This window comes from Microtus oregoni, unplaced genomic scaffold, assembly GCF_018167655.1.
Source record: "Microtus oregoni isolate MIOR12 unplaced genomic scaffold, Mior012 000057F_ref0000458, whole genome shotgun sequence".
In the NCBI taxonomy this organism is placed as follows: Eukaryota; Metazoa; Chordata; class Mammalia; order Rodentia; family Cricetidae; genus Microtus; species Microtus oregoni.
In genome coordinates, this window is record NW_024543833.1 from 12,449,151 (window position 1) to 12,470,856 (window position 21,706).

Below are 21,706 nucleotides of genomic sequence, written 5' to 3' on the forward strand. Positions count from 1 at the left end.
AACTGCATAAACATAATATTTTGAACAAGAGTAGAAATAAAGTATAGTGTAGCAAAATTGACCTTAAATCTGTATCAATAAACCAAAATCCATACCAGTGTATTGTGAGATTAACAGTAGTTTTTTTGGATTAAAGTACATTTCTATATCATATCCCCTTGTTTTATTTAGAAACAAATTGACTAAGACCATTAACCATTTATAAACAACCCCCTTTAAATGAAAACAAACATTCATAAACAATATTTTGGAAATATGGACATAGTTTTCTATACTACTTCCTGCTGACTGGAGGTGCTGGTAATCTTATAGGGATCCAGAGAATTTAGAATTACAGTTAAATACTTGACTGTAGTAGTCTGTGAAACTACATTGTTTCAGACAGTTGCCTTGAAGCTGTTATGGATGTTGGATCACCTGGGCCATCACTCCCATTAGAGACTTTTCAGGGTGTTTTACTTGATCAAACCATTTTAACATGGAAGGAGTCTACAGCCTCTCATTTTCTGTGGAAATAAAAGCAGAACTGCTTCTCTAAAGCAACATAGTCTCAGATTTAAATTTTTAAGTCAAGATAATATATATATATATATATATATATAAAATTAATAGCCCCATAACCAAATATCTGTTATCAATTAGTTCATTAACAGTCAAAAAATAAAAAAACACAATAGTACACATAATCTAGATTCTCTCTGTATTTTCCATCTTTACATGGATTATAGTAATTTTTATTACTTTATTTTTTCTTTAAGGACCTCATCTTATTATCTTTAAATTATTCTTTTGATCTATGACTGTCTCTATCCCTTTCCTCTCTTTCTCAAGCCTACGCATATGTTTTAAACACACTGTGACTTAGAGGTTTGTTTTTGACTGAATCTGTCGTTATTGTGTATTTGTAATTATTTTTTGACAAGGAGAATTTTAAAATGCTAAGTGGGCATGCCTAGGACCGGCCCGGTGGCTTTGGCTGTTGACTCTGCCTTGTTTGGCTTTTCGACATGGCAGAGGTACCTTCACTTCTAGCTCTGGGAGCCATGCTCACCGCCTCAACTCTAGGAAGCAGGACTGACTAGCCTGCAGCTGTGCTCTTAGGTCCATGGCTGTGCTCTCTAGCCCGCAGCTGAAGTCTAGAGATAGTGGCTAAGAAAACCTCTCTGTTTTGTGATCCTTTTTTTTAAATATTTATTTATTTATTTATTTGTTTATTTATTATGTATACAATATTCTGCCTGTGTGCATGTCTGCAGGCCAGAAGAGGGCACCAGACCTCTTTGCAGATGGTTGTGAGCCACCATGTGGTTGCCGGGAATTGAACTCAGGGCCTTTGGAAGAGCAGGCAATGCTCTTAAGCACTGAGCCATCTCTCCAGCCCTCTGTGATCCTTTTAAGAGACTGGGAATTCACCATGCTGCTTAGCTTTCGGCTTTAACCAGAACCCTTGCTTTTCTGTACCGAGTTTCATAGTTTATGATTATAAATATTTATAACGTATAGCCGTCTATCAATCTAGTCACAGTTATGCTAGACAAGTGTGACAGTGTCAAGCCAGTGGCACTCTCCCTGTTCTAAGTAAGAGTTATAAACTAGGATGGCCCAAATTCTCAGCGGCAAAGGTTTGGTTCTCATGTGCACACAGTGTGATGCAGACCCTGGTGCTCTGCAGGCCAGCGTGCATCCGTGTCAAGTGTCAGTGGTAGCAGCACTTGCGGTTCAGGAAGATCCAATGTGCTTGGAGAACCGTGCGCTGGATTGTAAATGCTTCTACCTGTAAAAGGCATCTGCCACTGTACCTCACACGCCATAGGTAGCATTTGGGATAAAAGCCAAAAGGTGATAGAATGCTAGCCAAAGGCACCACAGTCAGATCAGAAGAGGGTCTAAATGTGTTTGCTCCTTCCAGAGCGAGCTGCAGTTTTATCTGAGAAAAGGATTCATCAGGTAAGAGCCTGGAGACCAGCAGCCTGCCCACAGAATGACAGGTTCCTGCTTTCAGGTCAAGCTGACTGCTGCCTGTTTAAAAATAACAGGGTTTTTACTGATCTCATGCCCATTTTCACTTAAAAAGTCAAAGCTTTATTCTCTGTGAATGTGGTTATTGCTCCTAGACTCAGATGACATCATTGTCAACATAATTGCATGTGCTTTATCTGTTGCTTTCTTATGTCACTCCAAAGACCAAAATTGAAAATGTAAAATAATACACCAAAAATAGTTAGCTACAATGAACACATGTTCTCCCAGAATTGTTCACAATGCAGGTAGAAATGATTCAAGCAAGGGCTTGGTTCTATCTCTGGGGAGATTTGTAGCTTCCTGAAGCCTTCTGCCTGTTGCCACGCTTGTTGCATCCACTATAGAGAAACTTCCATCTGTTGAGCCAATCTTAATTATCAATGGGATTATGGGATTGTGGGGGCCAGTTACATTCAAACTACACAGTGGGCTTCAACAGTACCAGAGGACAAGCCAGCAGGATGCTCAGGTCTGGATGTTGACGCTCCAGTACTAAGCATACCTTCTCTTTATAAGGTAGCCTGTCCCCTGTATCTTGCGGAAAGCTAACTGATGCTCTCATGCTTGTGATTCTCTCTAGGACACCCCAGCCATGCATGCCCATCCACTTCATCTCAGAACTCTCTTAAATGTTTCCCTCCTGTTTTTCCAACACTGCCTGTCTGCCTCTAGGATCAAACAATATTTATAGTGATGTGTGTACCATATAGTCCTGCCTTGCCTTTGGGTCTTACATTATTCTGAGTTTCCTGGGGGAAAAAAAAAAAGCCCGTTGTCACTTTGAAGCCTTTGGTTCTAGCCACAGAATAGGGAAATAAGGACCATCAAAGAGATGCTTGATAAACAAGTGACATTTTAAATAACGATTAGGGTCCATGACACAGACCCTAATTTCATAGAATCTGCCCTTCTCAAAATATTTTAGTTACTATCAGTTTTGCCTTTGGAGAACAAGTAAGTCCTTTGAGAATTTAAGGCCCAATTTAAAAGGTTTTATTCTCTACATTCACAACTTAATAACTGGGTGATGGAATTTACCATCATGTCTTGAGCTGATGTGTGCACAGTATTTAGAAATAATGAAAATGCAGGCCCTAAGAATGGTTTCATGACGTGCTGTTCTGTGCAGACGCAGGAATCGAGAAAAAACCACTGAGGAAAATAAAGATTTGTAGTTTCCAAGTGGCTTACTTTCTAAAATTTCAAACTGAGGTCATACGTCTGTGAACTTTAATGTATAAAGTGAAAGATTCTTTGTATCAAGGTGGGTTTTTCTTCGTCTTGCCTCTCTGAGGAGCCTCCAGAAACGAAAAAAAAAACATGAACCTCAAATCACCTCAATGCTTTAATCATGTCTACAAAATAAGGAGTGGTCTCAACTGGAGTTTGGCAGCACGGTTTATAAGCCAACAATAATTTTCACACAGAAGCACGGAGTCCAGCCCTTTTCCTTACATAATTCATCCTGCTGGCTGTCTTTCAGTAAAAATGAAAATCACTCTGATGAAAAGAAAGTGTTTGCTGTCTTAACCTAACTTCATGCTGTTTTTATTTGTGAGCTCATTACAACAAATGTTGGCCTTCTGGAATAAGGGCCTCTATGTTCTTTCCCATTGTGAGTATATAAACCTTCCTGAAAAGTTTAGTAGTCTGTTTTAAAATTAGAAAGGTTGTCAAAGTAAGGGGCTAGGGTAGGGGCTAGAGTAGGAGACAAGAGCATGGGCTAGAGCATCATAAGCAAATGGTTCAGTGGGTAAGAATACTTCTCTACAAGTGTGGGCGCCTATAAAGAGCCCCAGCAGGCAGGTACGGCATCCTAGCTGAAGCACTGAGCTTTGGATTTAATGAGAGACTCTGTCTAGAAGGAAATGAGAGAGAGAGAGAGAGAGAGAGAGAGAGAGAGAGAGAGAGAGAGAGAGGGAGAGAAGAATAAGGAGGAGGAGGAGGAGGAGGTGGAGGAGGAGGAAGAGGAAGAGGAGGAGGAAGACAAGGGAGGGAGAGGGAGGAGGAGAGGGAAAGAGAATATTCTGCTCTGTTTTCTGTGTATGTGTCCATCTCTGAGTGTGTGGGGAGGGATGGTGTGTGTGTGTGTGTGTGTGTGTGTGTGTGTGTGGTGTGTGTGTGTGTGGTGTGTGTGTGTGTGGTGTGTGTGTGTGAAATCAATGTAGGTGATTTACATCTTTGAACTGTTGTGTTTTACCTAGAACTTTAGTTTCCAGCTTGTGAAATACTCAGCTCAACCTTCACTCACCCCAGCAGGGTATCACTTAATAGTCGTCTGGTCAAATAATCTGTTTCTTTTTAGAGAAAAAAAATGTTATCCTTAATTAAAACTTTTCTTTGAAAACATGACTGGGAGAAAGTATCTCTTGGTTTGTGAGCTCTGTCTTTATCAGATTGGGTCCTTGTGACTCAGGGTCCTGGGGTCCATAAATGGCTGTGGTGAGAACCAAAGCAGGGTTCTGGGTGTTTACACTGGCACCATGATCTGGGCTGGAGATATTCGCGTGATGGTTTCGGTTTCACTAGCGGTGTGAACAGACAAGCTGTAGAACATCTCCCTTAGGGAGTTCAAGTCTGGGTGTTAGCACATGCTGGGTAGAAAGCCTGAGATGGCAAACCGTCTGTTCCATGCGGGATAGAGTTGAGGCGTGGGGTCTAGGAAAAGCAGTGTTTGAGAGAGCTCCCTTGATAGGTGCTATCTAGAAACTCGGAGTTCGTGTTTGTATTGATCTGTGTCCTGTGCATATTCTGAAATCAGATCTTTCATAACTCTCACTAACATAAGCTAGTTTTTCTTTGCCTCTATCAGAGATACACCTTAGCTAGGGACAAAGACATTTGACTCAGATAAAATGGCAGCCTCTACGAAGCGAATTTAATAAGAACTGTCAGTTTTCCCTTAAGATCATGGGAAATGCTCCACCACCCCTCAGACATATACTCAGGTTTTCATGCAAGCCTTCCTAAATGTACACAAACTCCTTAACAAACAATTACATCAACGGACCTGGTTGTGGCTTCCTGCCATAGGTAGTGAGCAGAGGAGATGGAAAGACCTTCTGTGGCTACTAAATGTTGTTTCCTTCCTGTCTTCTCTGCTGCCCACCTCAGCTACTGTTAGGACTCCCAGAGTGTGGGGTTGGCATTCCTCCCAACCACCAGGGTCAAGCACAGCTCTGAAGACAGACCTGATTTGGGCAGTGAGGGAAAGAAGAAAAGACAGAAACAGGCAGAAAGCTGGGGTCAGGTGGTCTGGGTTTCTGCTTTGGCTCCCACCACCCAGCTCGGCCTGTTTATTATAATGAGTGATCAGAGTCGGGGCGGGGAGGTTGTTGCTCACAACTGAATCACAGAGACAGCATTATTGCTAACCCACCAGTAAACAAAGGGTTTATGGCATGCAGCTGGACATGGGGACTGGTTTAGCTAATCTCAGTAGGCACGCAGTCTCTGTAGGGGAACAGTCTTCAGGCTGTAGACATCCAGGAGGAAGAAAGCTATGGTAGATATTTTAGCATATTCTGTCAACATCTACGTATGGACCAGAGGGAAGGCTTTGCCATTTCTTCCTGAGGAGAAGGCTTTTTGTAAATCCTTCCATCTTTCCGGGGTCCTAGGGTATTAACATGGTTGGCTTGTGTCAACACATACATTCACTTGGTACTCCACTTACTTAGGGCTTCCTCTGCTTTTTTCATCCAGCCTAAAAGTCAAGGCCTTCAGCACCATTGCTCCAGAAAATTCTCCTCTCCTTAGCACTTTCTGCCCCCACTCTATCCTTTCTAGTCCCAGTTTCTGCCGAGAGCACCCAGCTTTCGTGCAGTATTTGTAGCATCTTCCTTTTACCAGCTCATTCTTGAAGCCTTTCAGAAACATCTCGCGTGCGCGTGTGTGTGTGTGTGTGTGTGTGTGTGTGTGTGTGTATATCAAGGCTGATTTTACTGTATACATATTTCTCTTAAGTTGTCACCTCCTCCATATGTGCTTTGTACAATATCATGATACAAAGGATATATAAAACAACCTGTAAACTAGACTTTTATGATTTTTTTTAATACTCAGAAGTATGTATAGAGTTTAGATCAATCTCAAGGAGCATCATCTATACCAGAAAAAAAAAATCTTTGTAGGTTTTTTATTTTAATAATTTCATGCATGAAGTCAACTTTCACTGTTTCACTTTGAGCTCTGTTGACTCAAAAAGTTATAGAAGCCTGGACATTTTGGACTTAGGATTTTTCAGACTGATGATGCTCAGCTGTACTGCAGAGGAACAGAACAAAGCCCGACTGTAGCCTGCTCCCCTCAGGATGTAGACACAGCATGGCAGAGCCCTAAGTCAGATGCAAGCATCCCGTCTCTGCTGTGTGAGCGGTGAGAGGCCTGTGAGGACAGCATACAGAGAGCAGATGGAGAACACCAATAGATGCCCACACACAGATGGCACAGGGAAGTTCAAGCATTAAATTAAGATACGGCTGAGCCTCACACAGCTGCAAAGGGCTTGTACCAGATGCAACATATGATCTACTCACTTTAAAGGGAGAAAAGATTGTTTTCACTGGGCCACCATGAGAAATATTTGGGTTTGAAATCCTCTGCACTCTGTTCTGACCAGTTAAGTTTACTTACTTAGAACTCCACAAAGATAATCGGATTCTGTGTAGGGTAGAAGGTAATGGCAGTGAATTTACTAACATTTTTACATCGGAACACTAATGGACACAGACCACAATGCAAGGGGACTGAAGAAACCTTGGTCCTCAGAGATGTAAAATTGAGAGCTCAGGCTTTGCCCCAGGCTCCTGGATGTTCACTACCACTTTCATAAAACAGGTGTTTAACTTCTTCAAGAAAAATGTTGGTAGGCAATGTTGATGCTTCTCTGCTTCTCATCCACTGTTCCTGGGACATAAAGTCAGAGTGGCTACTGCCTTTAGCCTGGGAGGGATCTGGGTATGTTTTCACAGTCATTTGCTTTTGGGGGAAGTACACACAGTGAAACCAATTCTGTTTGTTACTTGAAAGTCAGGGAAGAAGTTTACAGGATAGCTGAGTCTACTCATTCCCAGTGCAGAGTGCTGAGATCTATTCTTCCTCCACTTGAGGTAGGACGGTCACAATCAGTCCCACACCTCTGCTACTGTGCTGCCCTGTCTGATCATGAATGACACCAAGCAGAAGTGTCTCCTTGCCACCTCTGATACAGTCACTGAGTGGGATCACAAAGTCACTGATTTGACCCACCCATCAAGCCAGAAGGAGCCTGTAGCCCACGGTTCACAGACACCTCAACACCACATGTTTCTGAGCCAACAAAAGCCACCTGAGGTATCCGAGGGATGAAACGACCATGCGGAAGTAGTAGTTCAGATCCTTTCTCTTAGAGCATCCCGAGAAGCTCACTGTACTATTAGGTACATGTAAGACTACAGGGCAGGGTCCCCAGCATGGAACTTAATCACTAAGTACCATGAAGACAAAACAGAACTGGGCTGGAAACAAGGGACAGAAGTCAGGAAGTGGTTTGCATCTGGTGCACTGGGAAGGTTTCTATTTTCACTAGGAAAGAGATGGATAGGCAGGGGCTGCAAGAGCAAGTCACAAGATGGGCATGACTTGACCCACGTGAGGATAAATATGGCTGGACAATGGGACCCAGCTGGAGTAGATAATCTCACATGTGGGCTTCAGAGATGAAGGCATATGAACTGCAACAGCCTTGGCTCATTCTAGGAGTGCTTATCTTTTTACCAGTTTGTGAAAATAACAAATCTTTGTTTAGGAGAAATTCTCCCAATACTTTAGCCACAAAACCATAATTCAGTCCTTTTGCCATTGACCTTGAACTGCTAAAACCATTTCCCCGAATTCCAAGTGCAATGATTCACAAAAGCCGCAGTTCCCACCCCATCCAGCACTGTTAATTTTATCCTTGGCATCAACTTTGTGAGTAGGGAAATCCCCGGAGAGAGAGCCAGCAGCAGCTTCTGTGGAGATGTTGGGGAAGGCTCATGGACCTCTGGGCTTTATTTCCTTTTGACAAGTGACTTCTCAACGGTGGCCATAAAGCTGTTCCTATACTTTCTAAAACTGCAGTGTTGTTTTCAACAGGTTCTCGTCACAGCCACGACCTTTCTAAGACCTTGCATTAGCACCGAGGCCTTGTTAGGTTTGGGCTACTACTGTTGGTTCACTGTTCATTTCCAACGTGTCTCAGGTTTGGCTTTTCTTCCTCTTCCTTCTTACCCTTTCTGTGTGACCTTCTCCATCACTCCAAAGCTGCGCATCAGAGTTTGGCTTTGTTGGCTTTGTTGTTTTGCTCTGTTATTTTGTGAGCAGAACAATAGACTTTGGCCTTTATGTTCCTTCTCAGACCAGTGTTTTGAGGCTTTCCTGGGGGCTCAGGAAGATCTGTCATTCCCTGGAAATGACAATGTTTCCTAAAAGTGTATGTGGGTGTTTGTCACAGGGGGATCTCTTTGACCCAAAGCAACTCAGAAGCCAATGTTGCTTTAAACTTCAGGAGTCTAAACCGGAGTGGTTCTTTTGGGCTATATATATATGTATGTATGTATATATATATATATATATATATATATATATATATATATATATATGAGTTTTTCAAGACAGTTTCTCTGTGTAGCTGGTGTCTGCCTTGGCTGTGGATTATAAAGGCTTCCGTGGGATAGACTTTAATAAGTAATACATCATCTTCATACAACTATAGTTTCCACTACCAGAGCTTTCTAAAGAGTGCTGAATGCTAAAGAACATGTCTGCTAAAATCTGTATCATAACATTTCGATTGATCAGATAGATTACTCCAACCAAACTATCCTCCATTCAAATGAATAATATTTGTGTATCATCCTTTGTCCAGACAACTGGTTCCAAAAAATATAAACAATCCTAAGAATGGCCAAACAACATCCTACTGTGTCATATCACAGTGTCTGTAGCATAGTGTACTTATCATCTTCCCGAGGTCTTGGTTTAATGAGTTAAAATCCTGGTGTCTCCCTAGGTCATCAGCTTATTCTTCCTCTTGAGACATCTTTTCTCGATGGGTTTGTCATCAGGCTTCAGACACTCCATTTGTCCAGTGGTTTCTGGGATGCTGTCCTGGTCAGATGCATCATAGCGGGAGCCATCTGGGACTGTATTCATTTCATGCAGACAAGCATATCCTCATCCTGACTTAGAAAAACACCTGGGGCTTTTCATTGACTAGTTTATCTAGGCATTTTCATTTAACATAAACTTTTGGCTGTGTTTCCTTTGGGCAAAAATGCTTGCTTTGGAGCATCAGAAAATAAAAATAAATAAATAAATTCAGAAGCACTATCCTTCAAAGTGAAAAAAAATTAATGCAATCAGGGCTAATGTAGCATAGTATGTGGTCTAGGTGAGTGTATATGGCACTTTTATTTTTGAAATTTGTCATTTAATTATTTGATCATGTCATTTCACAATAGCTTGACCCTGTGGAATGTAAAGGATATCAGTAATATGATTAATAGTCCAAAAATTGCAAACTTCCCTAAAGTGTTTGCTAGTATCAGCAGGACAATTATCAATTTTTCATGGTAATGGAAATCTAGAGATTTGTGTAATAAATGAGTCATGGTGTCTGAGGTGGTTCATCTCTATGAGTGGCAGCAACAGTCATATTAGAAAAAGTGTCAACTGTTACTTTAACATATTTTAAACGTCCAGATTCCTAGATATAAGTAAAATTGGTTCATCAAATGGCATTAGATTTTAACCCTCAAGGATCAATCCCCTTTAAAGGACATCTTTAGGATAAGAGCTTATCTGTAGATCCTGAGTGACATGCGAATGCTAGCTGCCGATTATTAGCAGTGTGAAACAAATAATCAAACTGCATCTTACCTAATGACACCATGAGTTCTGTAGTCTCTAGTGCCCCCTTTTCTTACCTTTAATAATTAAAATGTCAGTGGGTATTTTGGTCATAGGCTACTGTTTTATTCCTTTAGCAGCAGTATTAATTATATTTTTACAGCTTATTATTGATTAAGTAATAAGCTAAGTTATAATTAACTTAGGCACAGATTTTGATATCCTTCACCAGCAACTTCAAAATTCAAATGAAAACTAAATTTGTCCTTATTTTTTATGACAAATCTGACGTACTCACACTGCCTTTTGGCTTAGTGGAGTCTGTTTCAGTCCTTGAGGATACTCTCCCCATGTGGTTGAGAGAACAAACAGTAACCACTGCCTCCCTCCAATACTGCATCATGCCCATAACACGTCCCTTTGGAGGTCTGAGAAGTATGCCTTATGAAATACATCTAGTTCTTAGAAATTCAAACATAGAAATTGTGCTATCTTCATCTATCTCTCTCCTCCGGAGCATCCCACCCAATAGGAAAGAGTTTCCCCAGAGAATGGCTTGCAAACTTTTTTTTCTATGACTACTATGTTACAACATGTTTCATTTCAATGTTTTCAAAAATACTTAATTATAAGGACCTGAATTTGGATCTCCAGCAACCTCATAGAAGCTGGGAACAGCAGTACACATCTGTCACCCCAGTGCTGGTGGCCTGGTGGACAGGGTGGAGACGGGTGGATCCTGAGGACTTGTTTACCAGGGAGTGTAGCTAAATAGCCAGCTCGAGACTAAGTGAGAGACCCTGTCAAAAAACAAAAAACAAAAATGGTGCAGCATGGTCTAGGAAACATTTGATGTGCCTCTGACTATCTGCACAAACATTACTCTACAACACACACACATACACACACACACACACACACACACACACACACACACACAAGCACGCATGCACACACACACTTCCTGTACCTTTTAAGCTTTTCTCTCCCTCTCAGTCTCTCCTGCTCGGGGAAAAGCACACCATCTTTAATGCCAGGTCTGCCAAAATTCTTGTGATGTGGCAGACATTCACACACATTTGTTGACTTAATTCATCAGGAGTCGGGTTCAGTTTGAGGTCTTATATTCCAGAGCTCATGCTGACTGCTTTATTCATTGCTATGCTCAAGTCACACACAAAGACTCTTCGCTTTTCTGGCCAGCGTTTCTGAGGAGAATAAATGTCTTCCTCAGCTACTGTCCCCCACTGTGTATCTCAACAAAATTAATTTGATCTTTCCAAAGATAGTCAGTGCACTAGTCCATGAAAAGCGGAGTATCTGTGACGGCAATGTGTTCATTCCTAGTGTGGTTGAGCAATTGAGATCTCTCATTTTTCATTTCTCTTTCAGTATTTTGTTTTCTGTGTATGGATGTTTGGCCCGCGTGTACATCTGTGCACCTGTGCACACCTGGTATGCACAGAGACTAGAAAAAAATGAAGCAGATCCCCTGGAACTGGAGTTGCAGGAGGTTATGAGCCACCTTTTCGGAATCAACCCACATCCTTGGCAAGAGCAGCTAGTACTCTTAATGCTGCACCATCTCTCCAACCCTAAACCTGATACTTCTGGTTACCATCAGCATTGCCCTTATGAGTCTCCCTCCAATGGCCCCAGCATCTTCACCAGTTAGACCATGTAAGCCACTGACCAAAGATGTCAAAGAGCCTCCAGGGAGGAGACAGTTCAGAGAGGCTGCAAGGTCAGATGAAAGATACAGGTATGAGGGAGTGCTGGGATAGGGCCTAGGGGGCTAGAGAGGACTCTGGGCTGATGGTGCTGGGCCCAGGGGATGGTTCAGGATCTTACCAATTGAGGCGCCGGGCAAAGGGGGTGAGTGACACTCTTACTGCTTCTAGACTCTGTCTTTTTTCTTTCCTCTCTTTGAGTTTGCCAGCAGCAGTAGTGCACTGATAAATGTGCAGCCGCTGCTCCCACATGGAAACGTCCTTGCTTTGCAGCATTTGCCAGTCCACATGCTGTGCTTGCTGCTCCCACAGGGCTCATGTGAAGCCAGCAGTGGTCTAGGACCATGTTCTCAGGGGTCATTGAGAAGGCAAGCGCTGGTGTCGGGTAGCCGCAGCACCCTCCAGGAGAGCAGCACACACAAAGACTACTAGCATGTAGCAGTGTCCTGAGCGTTGCATCTGCTGCCCCACTGCTGTGACTCTCTTGATGCAGGCAAAGGAGCAGGCTCCTTTGAACACTCTTCCTACATGACACGTGATAACCCATCCGTACACTGATATGAGAATAGCGTGTCTTTCCAGTGGAACTGTGACACCAAGCTAGGAGGATTGAAATGCTTAAGCAGCTTTGTAGCTTTATAGTATACAAACCCAGGAACTGACTGGGGGACGGGGTGGAGCACAAACGATCCCCTGTGATAATTAGAGCCCCGAGCTTGACTGTTTTCTCAATAGGAGAAAAGGACTTAGTTTCAGGTTCACAGAAACAAAGCAATCCTTACTTTTTAAAAGTGAATCATTAGCTATAGGAGCCCTTGACTTGAATACTGAAAGGAGCTGTAAATCCAGTTTAAGAACTTCTCCATTCACCTCAAACGCGATATTCTGCTACATGTGACTTAGCTATCTGTGGGGAGATGAATATTAAATTAAAAATCAGAATGCGTGTGTGTGTGTGTAAGAGCAGGAATCAGGTTTGTAAGTTTTTGTAATTATATCTGCATTCATTTCATTGCTTTTAATGTCACCGAAAGCCTAGTCAGTGGTGGTACATTTCATACAGATTCCTGTTTAAGGTAAACAACGGTAGACTAGCAGTTCATAGTGTGTGAGCTTCAGAAACCACCAGAAAACTCCATGAAAGCATTTTGATAGCTCTCATTTGTTTAATGGATGGCCATGTGGTGTTTTAATTGTGTTACCACAATTCGCTTGTAGTTGACCTTTCTGCTAACTCTGCACCAGAGGATTGGCTCCCCTGAGAAGAGCTGTGTGGAACAGAATTGATTTCTGCAGGTTTCTTTCTGTGTTGGGGAATAGAACCCAGGGCATGGCACAGTGTTCAGTAAGTCCTCTACAGGGAGCCACAGCCTTGCCCTGGTGACCCCTGACCATCTCTGTAGGGTGCCCTTATGTGGATGCTGAAATGCCACCTTTCTTTATTCTGTCCCGCTCCCGCCTACACTTTTTTTCTTCTTTGTCTTGAGTTTTCGTAGTCAAAAGGACATTTTATAGTTGGGAAGACCTTAAAAAGTCAATTCTATGAGGTAGGGAAAGAAAAGCTTATGAGCACTATCCATCTTGCCTCTCTCTGGGTGCAGACTGGTGAGTGGAATCTGATTAGAAAGTCGGTCAGACCAAATGCCATCATGGGCAGTAGGCTATAAGTTGGCCATTCACCTTCCAAGTCAAAGTAACCGACTTAATGTCATCCAGATGTGGTCTATACAGAAAATTTTCAGCAGTCGAAATAACATAGCACGTTAAAGACATGCCTTCAAAAACAATCAGATGAGGGTCTCAATGCGTACTTCTAACAGCCCTACATATCATGATATAGATCAGCCTGGCCACGAATTCACAGAGATCCCTCTGTCTCTGCCTCTGGAGTTTTTGGATTGAAGGCGGGAACCACCATACACAGCCTGAAGATAATCTTCTCTATTCACCACAGGCTCAACAGGCTTAAGGTCCTAGAAGACTCCCTTGTCACTCAGTCTAGCCTGTTTGTCATGGATGTCTAAACACTTTCTTATTGTGAGGCATATCCAGACTCCTAGACGTAGACCTTGGCCTCGCATACATTTGCATTCACTGATGGTTTTTTAGGACATTTTCTGAACATGCCATAATTTAATCTGCCCTACTGTTTTTCAGAGGCATCATTCTCTATGAAGAAATGAGATCACTGTGATCCTAAATGACTGGAAAGGAAATACTTTTTGCTATTTAAGATGATGAACTAAATAGAGATTTTCATATGTGAAATGGGTCCCTGGCGTGTACCCTGGAAAATGCATGATTTAGGCTAACATTTTCTTGACAAATGTACATTAATCTCACTGATTTATGTAAGCATGTGTATGTTAGATGCAAATGCCACATGGTTTTATATAGGAGACTGAAGCCTCAAGGATTTGGATACCCACAGCATCCAATGGAACATGGGGCAGTCTCCTGTGCCAATCAAGGGATGACTGCTTGAATCACATATACCATTATGCAATGTGCAAATCCATCTGCCTACCTTTTGCTTCACGTTTTGCCCCCTCTGGCAAACGTCTTCAAAGACCTAATCTGCCTTTGAAACTTCCACTCCCAGTGACCCCACCGAACGTCCCACTTGCTCCACTGGGCGTAGCATCTGGATGGCCCTCCAGACAGATCCTTCCTCCTCTTCCAACTGATGCCCCTTCTCCTCACACCTACAGCCTATCTGTTTCAGAATCTCCGTTATGATCACACAGGCCACGTATGCATGAAGAGTACTAAATACCAGTTAATGTTGCTGTCTCAAAATACAAGACTTTTGTGAAAAGGAGTTTTATATTTCACAAAACCAAATCCACATTATTTGATACATATGTACCCATCTTTATTTTTCTGAAGTCATGACCTAGTATCTCATTTCAATGAACTCTGATAAGGAATGTGTAATGTTTTTGGCACAGAAAGAGAGTGGGGGATTGTGGGAATTTGTAAAGCAGGTGCCTCTTATCAGGCTTGGGCTTGACCCCAAATCTCCTTCTCAGCTGAACATCATTTCTCAATGATTGCAAAAAAATAAAATAAAATAAAATAAACACACTAGATCAACCTTTCTTGGAGCAATGTGGAAAACAAAACTCAGTTAAGCACAAAAATAATTACAAGATTTTGGATTAGAAGATTCTTGGAGTGTTTTTATTTCTTTCAGTTTCTCACTGGCTTTGACCTATATTTCTGTTACACGGTCTTCTACCAGTTACTACATACTGATTTTAAATGGCTTCATCCAGATGACTAACAAATGCATCATTGTGCACACATGTAACATCAGTGTGATTTATTTGCATGCCTGGAGTGGTCCATTTGGGTTGATTGCACTACCAAAGCTCCTCTGTTCTTTGTGGCTCTAAAACCCTCAGGAAGGTTTGGGATCTGCTTGCATCTCCATAGATTTGGGAGTCAGTGAAGAACTTTCTGGTAACCATTAGGCAGAAATAGGCATCTCTGATTTTAAATCACTAAGAGACTGAAGTAAGCAATAAGATGTTTAACCATACATATGTGAGATAACTTCCTCCCATCTTCTTCCCTCTGTAGCTTGAAGGGAGCTGATGCTGGCAATGGCATCAGGGTGTTTGTGCCTGACGTCGGGATGTTCATTGCAAGCCTGACCATCTGGCTGGTCTGCAGAAACATTGTGAAGAAACCAGACATGGAAGAAGTAGCCCAATTTAACTCTGATTGTGAAAACGAAGAATTGGTAAGTGTGACTATCTGCATCTTTCTTCTTCAATCCCCAGGGCCTTCCCTCTGAGACTGTGTGGAGTCCAGAGTCCCAGAGTCTGTATGCAGAGCATTGTGGGGCTTATGCACATGAGGCACAAGTTGGCACTGTCGTTGTGCAGAGCCCGGGTGGCACTGCTGGGCAGACATTCACACCCACACCTTGGTGATGAGGACACAGGTGATGGGCATGTGAATGCCGTCTTTCACAAGGGCCTCACAGTGGAGTTACAAACAGCCTGCTTGTGCTTCTGTCGCCTCAGGTGACCATCTGGCCACCCTGTGCTCTAGTGTTGTATCAGGTGATCACACCTAAATGTTACCCCAGCATCACAACCCACTTGCTCCATAGCTCACGACTGCCGAATATTCTGAGAAGCAGTACACAGTAACATTGGAAGAAAAATGGTCCTAGTTTCCCCTCCCCCTAAACTGTCCAGCCTGTGCAGTGCCATCCTGAGGTGTGGCTATGTGACTGTGCCCTTTATTCTCCTGCTGTCTGTGTTAGCTCCAAATAGTTGAGTCAGGCAATTTCACAGTGCTCCACAGGAGAGAGAGTGTTACTTAGGAAAGTAAGGGGATGCTTTAAAATCTATAATGTGTGAAGAAGTTTCAAGAGCACCTGACAGATGAGGAACATGTTGGAAGCTGTGTTTCAGGTGGGTACATGTCACATACCCCACCACACTCCCTCCCAGACCCGCACCAGAGCACAGCCATGTTCTAAAGACAGCGCATTGTGTGGTCAGTGGTACCAGTTTAAGAAGTAGTTGATATTTTTAGATACAAAGATATAAAGCTCTCAAAGAAAAAAGCTACTCAGAAGTACTTGGTTTGGACACTTGACATAGTAGCTACCAGATGATTTAGGCATGAGTTTTGCATGGGAGAATTCACCATGCATGTGTCAGGAATCGCATGTATTAGGAACATTCACCATGCATGCATCAGGAGTCGCAAGCATTAGGAACGTTCACCATGTGTGCATCAAAGGAAACACCTCTGGTTTTGGTTAAGTGTTTATTTACTTCACAAATAACCAGAAAATTGCCGCAAGTGCTTAATCGAAACAAAATAATATGGAGGAGATAGAGTTCTACACTATGAAAATTAGAATTTATATTACTGCTCAAAAATCTTATGAATTAAAGATAGGAAATCTACTCTGATATTTTAGGGCGAGAAAAGATATGAAGTATAGAAAGTAATCACAGAAGAGTGGCTGCTGAACAAATCTCTTATTCAGGTCCACAAACCCAAAACCAGAAATGACGTGGAAATATTTTTCTTCCTGCTGATGGTGTGGTTTTAAGAGGGAATGCTGATAGAGGGTGTTTTTGTACTGCTCTGTTATTCTAGAATGTTTGGAAACTGTTTTGATTAAATCCCAAAGCATCCTAGTTTGGGGCAGTCAAGCACATTAACTGAAATGGTGCACATTTAGGATTTTCCTTATTGATACCTGTAAAGACAACGTTATGTTTTGTACATGGGGCCTAAAGGGTGTTTACTGAAAGCTGGTCTTTGAGACAAGACATGGCGGATAGCACACCGTGGCTGAATAATACTGGAGACAGGTTATTGTCTTTCTTATTCTGTAAAGTGGGATTAGCAGACAGGGGGTACAGCTCAGTAGATGAGCATGTGCTTGACATGTCTGAGGCCCTGGGCTCAATCAGCAGCACCAAAAGATATTACTAATGCATGGTGCATTTATTGCAACTATAATATGAAGTATCGAATCAGTAGCACATAGCAGGGTGTATGCTTATTTGGGGGTGCTTAATAAGTTATGGCTTCCTTTTCTTAGTGATTCTCTGATTTGAGAATTACAGAAACTCAATATTCAAGACACTAAATCAACCCTCTGTGCCACTAATAACTCAACACAGATGTGATTAAAAGTCATGAACAGACGCTGTTTCTGTAGAATGAGGAACACTTGCAACCATCAGTGCAGGCCTTGGGTGTAGTTAAGGGTAGGGTAGCTCTGATAAGAGAGAATAGCATAAACACACATATTAATTATAAGGTCTGGTTTCACCCCACTTCCATACTCAGGCCTGTGAAAACTCTGTCTTGTTTGAAATTGATTTGAACAGGCATACAAGGCATCTATATGGTTAATCCCTTTTGTTTTAAAGATAACACAAGATAACCAGGCTGATATCACAAAGAGCTCTGATTCTGAGCTTTGAAAGCACTACAAATATCAGTTATCAGGGGCTCTTTTCTCTTTCAGTTGAATTCGTTTGGGGCTAATTCAGATTTTAGTGTTCCTTCTCTGAACACATTCCAAGCAAGTGGGTAGGCCAGGGGAGGGGCGTTGAGTGAATCCTGGAGGAGTCACCATCAGGGAAATACTTCTGACTTGACAGTCTGGAGTCAGTTTGAGAGGAATTGGAACTCATAGCAAAAGGAAGCAGAAGAATTTATTTCACTTCTGAAGGACTCTGTATACTTTCTGCTACTTCCAAATCTTGGCTTTTGTACTAAGATGTTTAGTCCTGACTATGTTTCTTCCTTATTTTCCCCTGTGGAGATATGGCACCATGTTGCCAGGGAGAATTCCTTTTCAAATGCAGCCCTGTTTCCAGCAGTTAGGTCTTCCTTGATCCACTGATGAGGCTGACATTGGCTATGTAGAAGCATTGTGTTAGAGGTCTTTAAAGGCTCCCGGTGTGTGAGGGAGGAGGGGGCAGGGTGTCTGAGGTCTTGTCTGTGTGTTTACTTTTATTCAGAATTTTTTCAGGATTTTAATCATCCCTAGGAGAAAGATTCTCACTCTGGACTCTTAAAAATAAATAGGAGTTTTGTCATGCAAAGCGAACTGTCTAGACAAGCTTATCTCGGCAAGGAGTCGGCACATGGCATCACTAAAATGCACCCACCTGCGTATTACTATACTTGGAACTGTTTCTCCATATTTTATGAGGTTTGGGATCTTACTTTTAAGCAATTAATTTTTTCAAATAACGCTCTGACAGAAGCTTTTTCCAACAGAAAATACAATCATAATTTGGCCTGTGTCAAGAGGCATATTCAATAAATAAAATGCATAAAGTATAAATGACTATTCCAGCCAGGCATGTGTGGCGGTGCACACCTGTAATCCCAGCACTTAGGAGGAGCAGGAGGGGTTCAAGGTTCCCTCAGCTACGTGATACCTTGTCTCAAAAAGAAAGGTAAAGCCGGGCGGTGGTGGCGCACGCCTTTAATCCCAGCACTCGGGAGGCAGAGGCAGGCGGATCTCTGTGAGTTCGAGGCCAGCCTGGTCGACAAGAGCTAGTTCCAGGACAGGAACCAAAAAGCTACGGAGAAACCCTGTCTCGAAAAAAATCAAAAAAAAAAAAAGTAAAAAGGCAGGAAGGAAAGAAGGAAGGAAAAAAAGAAGGAAGGAAAGAATAAATTATATCCTAGTAAAAGCTGAAAATTGAGGCTCTATCTCTTAGCTGCTGCTAATGTGTTTTGTAAATCCATCCCTAAGCTCAAATTTTGCCCTTGGCATTCTAGCACCCTTCATTCCTCGGGCTACCTTGACACTAGCATTCTGGCAGACAGACTGTTCACCTGAGCTGTGCCTTCACCAGAACGCGGTGCAGTCTGGTTCATGCTTCTCCTTTTCCAGAGCAGGAAACAACGAGCAGGAGAAATCAATCATTCTCCCGGCACCTTCTAATCGACGCTTGGCGTTCGCTCATTTCTTACCCGAGATTTAATCCAACGTCACTGGCTTTAAATTTCCTAGGCCCTGGGTTTTTCTAGCAGACATTTGCCACATGGTACTATTCAGGGTGGCAAGAAGTTGGGCAGCTGCCCAAGCACCTGCAAACCCCGCACCCGGTGACTTGTAGTAAGAGAAATGTCCTGTCTAAGCTGTCCCAGACACACAACGCTGCCGTTTCTAGGGGTTCATACAGCTCCTGAAGGTCGCAGACAGGAATTTGGGAAACTCCCAGTCCTCTGAGCCTCAGAGCATGGCAATGCTCACACAGAAGCTTGGACAGAGTGGCCCCGAGTGCAAGGTAGCAGGAGCCAAGCACCCAGGGTGAGCCTTGGGCCAGAACTGGTTGTGCAGACTTGGGTCTTTCTGTACTTAGGGCTTTGGTTTATGGTAGGCTGGACCTAGATGCAGACAGTCTGTCTTGAATAATTGCTCTGCTGGGGATGAAGATGAAGGTGCTTGTCCCAAAGTCATGTTTACCTAGCATCCCCTTTACTGTGTGCCTGCACGCTGTATGAACATTATCTAACAAGCTTTGTTTTCTGTTTTGTTTCTCAAGAACTGGTTCTCTTTCTAATCAACGTCCATAGATGTCTCAGCCAGTGAATCCTCTTTCCTCTTCTTACCCTCAGGATCTTACATTCCAATTTTATAAAGCTTTATTTATCTGGTTCCCCCGACACACACGTGCACAACTAAGTATCACATAACAGGTTCTCTTTTGTATTCCATCCCACACAGAACACTGCACATGGTAACAGGGTGCTTGGTAGAATATGGAATGAATAGATGGGTGGATGGATGGATGGAGGCACTGAGGATGGGGAGGGGTGTGTGTGTGTGTGTGCACACGCGTGCGGGCGTGCACGCATGCACACACTGAAGGGGAATATAGGAAATCTGTTGGCTCCAAAGCAGACCTAGCCCTGCTTGACCTTGTGACACATTCATAACTGAGACCAAAAGATGAAGATGCCTACTTGGTTTTCACTTTAGACCACACGTTGTTGTATGGGTTCCATGAAGGACTCATGTATCTTCAAAGTGCTGCTTCCTTCTGACATCATCTGTCAGTGCCCTAGGCTTTGCATTTAGAGCCATGCTTAGCAGATCCCCAGGAGAGGGAACAGGCAAGGCAGTCAGTAACAATGCCTGACACCAAAGATACACCAAATGTTTCTCACAGTGTATGTGGAAGGATGCCTGCCCACACACCTAAAGCCTGGTTTGGTTCTATGGTGCTCTAGTAAGTGATTTCTTAAAGAAAAAAAAATCTTTTAAATGGCCAATCTGATTTAGTCCATCTCCATGTTCATTCCTCTTTCAAATGAGGTTAGGTAATTCTTTTTTCTTAAATATTTATTTATTTATTATTTATACAGTATTCTGTCTGCTTGTATGCCTGCAGGCCAGAAGAGGGCACCAGACCTCATCACAGATGGTTGTGAGCCACCATGTGGTTGCTGGGAATTGAACTCAGGACCCTTGGAAGAGCAGGCAGTGCTCTTAACCTAAAGGCCATTTCCAGGTTAAACTTGGCAGTTTCTCTCCCTGTGTCAGAAATGTTCCCAGAGGTACCGAGTCTCAGGAGCAGAAATATCTGTGGGCTCCTACTGATCTTCTGCTACCTGACCTGCCCCTGTCCTGCACCTCGGTTGTACTGTAGCTCTTTGGAGGGGTCACAGGCAACATCTGCACTCACTTTACAGATAAGATACAAGACTTGCGCTGCTCTTACTCAGTGGGAAAATAGTGTTCCCAAAGCAAAGCCAGCAGCAGAATAAACAGCTTTACGTGCACAGTGTTGCCACGTTAGCCTCACATGCGTACGTGACGGCACAACAGCCACTCTGCCCTGGCCTCTCTTTGCCATCCCAGCAGAGGTTACCTGTCCTCTGTGATGAGCCAGAGCACTTTCCCCTCCCATCTGCAGACTCCTCTGTGAGAAGAAGCCATTCCATTAAGATAAACTGTTAACTTTGAAAAGTAAATCATGCATAAACAAGGGTGGCTCTTTAGAAAATGTTCCCTTGGGCTCTGAGACCTTTGGACTTAGTCCATGGGACTTTGATAGACATCCATGGAAATGCCTATGAAAGTCCACTTTCACCACAGAGAAGATAAAGGGGTTCAGCTGCAGCAGAAGCTCAGGTTTGAGGTCTAAGGCTTCAGTGGAACCTCAGAGACACGTTCCTCAATGTATTTTCGCAGAGAATGGAATCTTTAAAAGGGTTTGCACTGTAGAACACCCTTGCCACCAGCCTCCAAGCAGCCAAGATACGGAACCAAGATGGCCGCCTAGAATTGCTATGAGGAAGTCTCTGACCATTGCTGCCAGAAACTTCCAGATTCTAACTCAGTGAGTCTGAGCTGGAGCTCGTTCTCCAGATAGGCTTGGGCTTTATGCCCTTAGATGGAATGATACAGTGTCGAGGGGAAGAAATATGGATGCTCAGGGCCTATCAAAAGTATTTATGTGTCTTTGTCAAAATAGATGGGAAAGGACAGCCTGTGAGACATGCCACCTCAGGTGCAGAAACCAAATGTCCTGGGAGGAGACAGTGTCCACAGATACACCCTAACATGT

General features: G+C 42.9%; 1 protein-coding gene across 3 annotated transcripts in view; it reads left to right on the top strand.

Annotated features, from left to right (window-relative positions):
• LOC121438803 (piezo-type mechanosensitive ion channel component 2) overlaps positions 1-21,706 on the top strand; it is a 349,253-nt gene that overhangs the window by 189,612 nt on the left and 137,935 nt on the right. For all 3 annotated transcript variants that reach the window (XM_041639240.1, XM_041639241.1, XM_041639243.1), the window contains exon 5: positions 15,210-15,372. In XM_041639240.1, coding sequence (XP_041495174.1) covers positions 15,210-15,372 — 163 coding nt within the window. The remainder of the gene's footprint in view (positions 1-15,209; positions 15,373-21,706) is intronic.